Genomic DNA, 5,468 nt, shown 5'->3' with positions numbered 1-5,468 from the left:
TCCCTGCTCATGGCAGAGGGGTTGGAACTGGGGGATCCTTGTGGTCCCTTCCAACCCTGACAGATTCTGATCTGTTTTAGAAGAGGACTTTAGAGCCCTAATGGCTCAATGGTTGGACTTGATGATCTCGAAGGTCCCTTCCAACCTAAAGGATTCTATGATCAGCCAGGGGACAGAAACAATGTTCCAAGATCATTCAATACCACTGCTAACTCTAGCTAATGGGCATCCATCTGCCAGCCTGAGTGTGGCTGTTAAAGCAGCACCACACTACAGTACTTGTTGCTGTCAGGGCTAGTTCTGTTTTTCAAATAAGAATGAAGGAATGGCCTGGGTTGGAAGGGACCTTAAAGATCATCTAGTTCCAATCCCCCTCCCATATGCAGGGACAACCCCCACTAGACCAGGTTGCACAAGGCCCCATCCAACCTGACCTTGAACACCTCCAGTGATAGAGCATCCACAGCTTCTGTGGGCAATCTGCTCCAGAGACTCACCACCCTCATAGTGAAGAACTTCTTTCTAATTTCTAATCTAAATCTACCCTCTTCCAAATTGAAGCCATCACCTCTCATCCTATAGCTACAAGCCCCTGTAAAAAAGTGCCTCCCCAGCTTTCCTGTAGGCCCCCTTCAGATACTAGAAGGCCACAATAAGGTCTCCCCAGAGCTTTCTCTTCTCCAGACTGAGCAACCACAACTCCTTCAGCCTGTCTTCATAGGAGAGGGGTTCCAGACCTCTGATCATCTTCATGACTCTCCTTTGGACCTGTTCCAACAGGTCCATGTCCTTCTTGTGCTGGGGCCTCCAGAGCTGGATGCAGTACTCCAGGTGGGGTCTCATGAGAGCAGAGTAGAGGGGCAGAATCACCCTTCTTGACCTGCTGTCCACACTTCTTTTGATCCAGTTAGAACACAGTTGGTATTCTGGGCTGCACTTGCACATTGTTAACTCATGTTGAGCTTTCCATCAACCAGCACCCCCAAGTCTTTCTCCTCAGGACTGCTCTCAACCCATACTCTGCCCAGCCTGTCTTTGTGCTTGGAATTGCCTCAACCCAGGTCCAGGACCTTGCACTTGGCCTCGTCCAGGTTGATGGCATGCTTTCCCTCCAGCATGCTGACTGCATCACACAGCTTGGTGTCATCAGCAAACTTGCTGAGGGTGCACTCAGTGCCACTGTCCATGTTAAACAGCACCAGTCCCAGTACCAATCCCTGAGGGTCTCCACTCACCACTGGTCTCCTCTTGGACACTGACCCATAGACTGCAACTCTCTGGGTGCAATCATCCAACCAACTCCTTACCCATCAAATGGTCCTTTTGTCAAATTTAAAATTTTGTCCAAAATTGGTCTTTCCAATTTAGAGACCAGGATGTTATGCAGGACAACATCAAATACTTTGCACAAGCCCAGGTAGATGATGTCAGCTGTTCTTCCTTATCCACCGACGCTGTAACTCCATTGTCAAAGGCCACCAACTTTGTCAGGCATAATTTGCCTGACATAATTTGCCCTTGGTGCAGCCATGTTGGTTACAACCAATCATTTCCTCATTTCCCATGTGCCTTAGCAGAGCCTACGGGAGGATCTGCTCCATTATCTTGCCAGGCCCAGAGGTAAGACTGACTGGCCTGTAGTTGCCCAGGCATTCCTTTTTTCCCTTTTGAAAAACAGAGGTTATGTTTCTCCCTCTCCAGTCAGTGGGAACTTCAGACTGCCATGACTTTTCAAATATGACAGAAAGCAGCTTAGCAACTTCATCTGCCAGTTCCCTCAGGACCTGTGGATGGATCTTGTCATGTCCCATGGACTTGTACATCTTCAGGTTAAATAGTCTTGAACCTGATCTTCAATAGCAGGGAGTGAATCTTCCTTCTCCCAGACCCTGCCTTTGCCTTCTGCAGCTTGGGCAGAAGGAGCCCTTGCCAGTGAAGACTGAGGCAAAGTCACTCAGTACACCTCAGCTTTATTTGTATCCCTTGCAACCAGGTCTCTGGTTTCTTTCCAGAGAGGGCCCATGTCTTCCCTAGGAGATTTTATTACCCTTGATGTCCCTGGCCAGATGTAATTCTGCCTGAGCTTTAGCTTTCCTAACCTGATCCCAGGCTGCTCAGACAACTTCTCTGTATTCCTTTTCATAGCATCTTTTCTTGTTGGCCCCTCTACTAGAGAAGGAAATTGTAATCAGTGCATTGCAGGAATGTCTTGGATTGCTGATGCCCTGCTTTGCTGCCCTTCCAACAGATTTTCATAGCATCTTTTCTTGTTGGCCCCTCTACTAATTAGAGAAGGAAATTGTAATCAGTGCATTCCAGTCTTTGCTTTGCTGCCCCTCCAACAGACATAAGGGTGGTCAATATCCTCCATGAGAACCAGGGCTTGTGAACAGAAAGCCACTCCTATCTGTCCACAGAGAGCCTCATCCACTCAGTCTTCTTGGTCAGGTGGCCTGTAGCAGACCCCCACTGTGATATCACCTTCCCCAGACTCCCCTTCAGCCTCGATGCATCAGCTTCTCATCCATCCCTAGGCCAAATGTCATGGACCCCAGGTGATCACTGACGTAGAGGACAACACTCTCTCCTCTTCTGCTCTGCCTGTTTTTCAGTTGTAGGAAACACCTCACCATGTCTCAGTGATGCCCATACAACACAGCCCTGCAGGCATGCACACATTTGGAACTCCTCCTGTTTACTCCCCATGCTCTGTGTATTTGCACAGAGGCATTTAAGTTGGGCCCCCATTGACTTACTGTCTGGAATTCCATTATCTGGCACTTCAGGTGCTCTCTTGCTGGCCTGTGATCCTTCTCCATGCTCAAGGCATCTATTGCTGGCATTGGTCTCAAAATGGGATGGATTGAGGGTCCCCTCCTCTGGCAACTCTAGTTTAAAGCCCTTTAAACACCAGGGTCTTTGGAGTTCATCACTGCCACAAATGAAGCCAACCAATTTGAATGTGAATCCATCCTGAACTGGTTGAAACTGTGCTTATGGCCAGAACTTCCTTCATATTTTTAGACCTCCTTCTATGAAGTATTTTTTCAGTTCTCCCCTTTAAATCCCATTTAAAGCCATGCTCTCTTACCTTTGGGCTGCTTTCCCTATGCCTGATGATATTGTTAAGGTTGTTGGTGATGTGGGTATCCAGGCTTCTGGCCAAGTTCCATGGTTTGCATATCCAGTGATTGTCTTCTCCTCTGAGAGAGAACAAGAGAGAGAAGCCAACACCTGTAAGTATTCATGTCATTCATCTGTCTGAGCATCTTGAACTGAATGAATACTTTATAAAGCTGTGGGCTACAGTGCAAGAACTCAGGACTTCTGACTGACAGCTGGGAGCAATGGGCCTTAGGTGTACAGAGGAGAAAAGGCAGCAGTGGCTCTCACTGATCTTTTCAGTTAGGGCCTACCATGCTCTCATTGTTTATTTCCTCCTTCTGCATCTGACTCCTTCAAAAGGGGGGAAAAAAAACATCAACAGGGCAGCACCATCATAAGCACACACAAATCATGGTGTGGAAATCCTTCTGCCAGGAGTCTGACGACATTCTGACAGGGTATTGTGGAATTTTCCAAGTTGATTCCCTAACAACACCTCCAAATCATCCACATTAAATGACACCATAACTCCTCTCTTTGGGAAGAAATCACACAGTATCTCAACAATTCATATGACAGGAAAATGAAAGCACACCACCGCCTTCTCACTTCCTAGGACCTAGTCACCTCAAGGGGGAAAATGATTTGAAAAATCCTTGAGGAAAACTGGCCACATGCTGGTCTCTCAATGCATCTTTATGAGTAAGGGCAGGGTAACACAATGTCTGTCTATTCTCCCTCTGTTAGAACATCCCAAAAAACTTCTTGAGCTTCAAGACAAACAGCCTAAACTGAGCTGCAGCTACTGGTGTTAACTTAAAAGGGTCTGTTTTGTTTATTTGAAAATTCCTATCCCCTCCCTCCCATTCCCTACATACACATTGCATTCATAGTCAATCCTTGATATTAAAAGGGAATTACTACACCACAGACAAGGCAAACATAATGCCCTCTCCTGCTTATGCCAGTCAGTAACAGACTATACAGAGCAAAGAACGTCCAAATTAAACACCTAGCAGGTGGCACCATAAGCAAGTTACCAAAGAAGCAAATTTTCAACCAGAATATACATGCCAAGCATTAGAGGCTATTGCATTAGCAGTACCTGATGCCCTCTAATCAAGATAAAATCTTAATTTCCATCCACTCCAAGGCCACTGCAGCAGTAGAAAGACTGGGGATTTAAAACCCTAAAGCTCCACAACTGCTTTAGGCCAACATTAAAACTCAATTTTACTTTCACAACCTTACAGAACCCAAGTAACTTTAAAAAATATTTTCCACTCTGGCTTAAGTGCAAGAAACCTGTGACTGGTCCCCTGGAAAAAAAAAAAACACACAACATTTGTTGCAAACACATTTTGATCCTTCGACCTGTGACTGGTCCCCTGGAAAAAAAACCCAAACAACATTTGATGCAAACACATTTTGATCCTTCCTCTATCTGTTAAATACACAAGGTAAGATCTTGACTAGACAAAGAGCAACAGCCTTCAAATCTGTATTCAAACAATGGCAAAGTTTTGGTATTTCAAAATGCATTGCTTAACTATTGATACATTACAGAAAACACCTAAAAAGCTCACACTTGCCAGGCAAAATTCACTTGGACATAAATACACCACCATGAAATTTGCTCTTGCCAAGCCCAAAATGCAGGCTGCTGGTCTTTGAGGGAAGTGGGATCAAGAAAGCACAAAACAAAACAAGTGGAACCACAAAGCCACCTTCTGTCACGTTGCTGGAAGTAGCTGATGAACTGAGGCAGTTCTGTTTGGAGGTTAAAGGTACGAGGCAACCATCTTGGCCCCTCTGGTCCTCCAGCTCGTCTAGATATAGATGCCAGGCAGTCTTTGACAGTCAGAAGATTCTCACAGGGGAACTGATTCAGCATGACCTCAGGCCTTTCTTCACTTAGCTTCCTACAAAACAGAGAAGTTGTTGGGTGAAGGAGGAAGGCTGAGGAGGCTTTGTAACAAAGAAAGAATTTATACGATCAGGGGAACAATTGCAACCTATAATCTTTGAAGTGTGAGAAGTTGTAGAGGATGTCTGCCTCTCCCTCTTTGTCTGTGAATACAAAACGAGGATGCGTCAGGTTGTTGAGGACTTGCTGAATGTCTGTGAAAACCCTACAAGAAGAAAAAGGCACAGGAAAAAAAACATCAGTTTGGTTTCTGAAACAGGTCAACTCGTGCTTGATCAGAAAAAAAAGTTTTAAGCTTGGCTTTCTACAAGAGTTATGGTTTACCAGTTGTGACAGTCTCTTATAATCACAGACATTTTAAGTGGGACAGATTAAAGAAAAAATAATTTGTATTTTGAAACAGAAATCTCAAAGACAGTTTAGCTCTTACAGCTTC

General features: G+C 45.3%; 1 protein-coding gene across 1 annotated transcript in view; it reads right to left on the bottom strand.

Moving 5' to 3' along the window:
- The window catches only part of LOC103772178 (tubulin--tyrosine ligase-like protein 12), a gene marked incomplete at both ends in the record, with an annotated part of 6,354 nt that extends 1,117 nt beyond the window's left edge, over window positions 1–5,237 (bottom strand). Inside the window, 3 exons of the mRNA XM_008939495.1 lie at window positions 3,092–3,203; window positions 4,833–5,027; window positions 5,121–5,237. Coding sequence (XP_008937743.1) covers window positions 3,092–3,203; window positions 4,833–5,027; window positions 5,121–5,237 — 424 coding nt within the window. The remainder of the gene's footprint in view (window positions 1–3,091; window positions 3,204–4,832; window positions 5,028–5,120) is intronic.
- Window positions 5,238–5,468: the final 231 nt, after the last annotated feature.

The sequence above is a fragment of the Merops nubicus genome, unplaced genomic scaffold, assembly GCF_000691845.1.
Source record: "Merops nubicus isolate BGI_N331 unplaced genomic scaffold, ASM69184v1 scaffold2854, whole genome shotgun sequence".
NCBI classification, from domain to species: Eukaryota; Metazoa; Chordata; class Aves; order Coraciiformes; family Meropidae; genus Merops; species Merops nubicus.
Note: the sequence above shows the minus strand (reverse complement) of the source record. Positions and strands in the feature narration are given on the sequence as shown.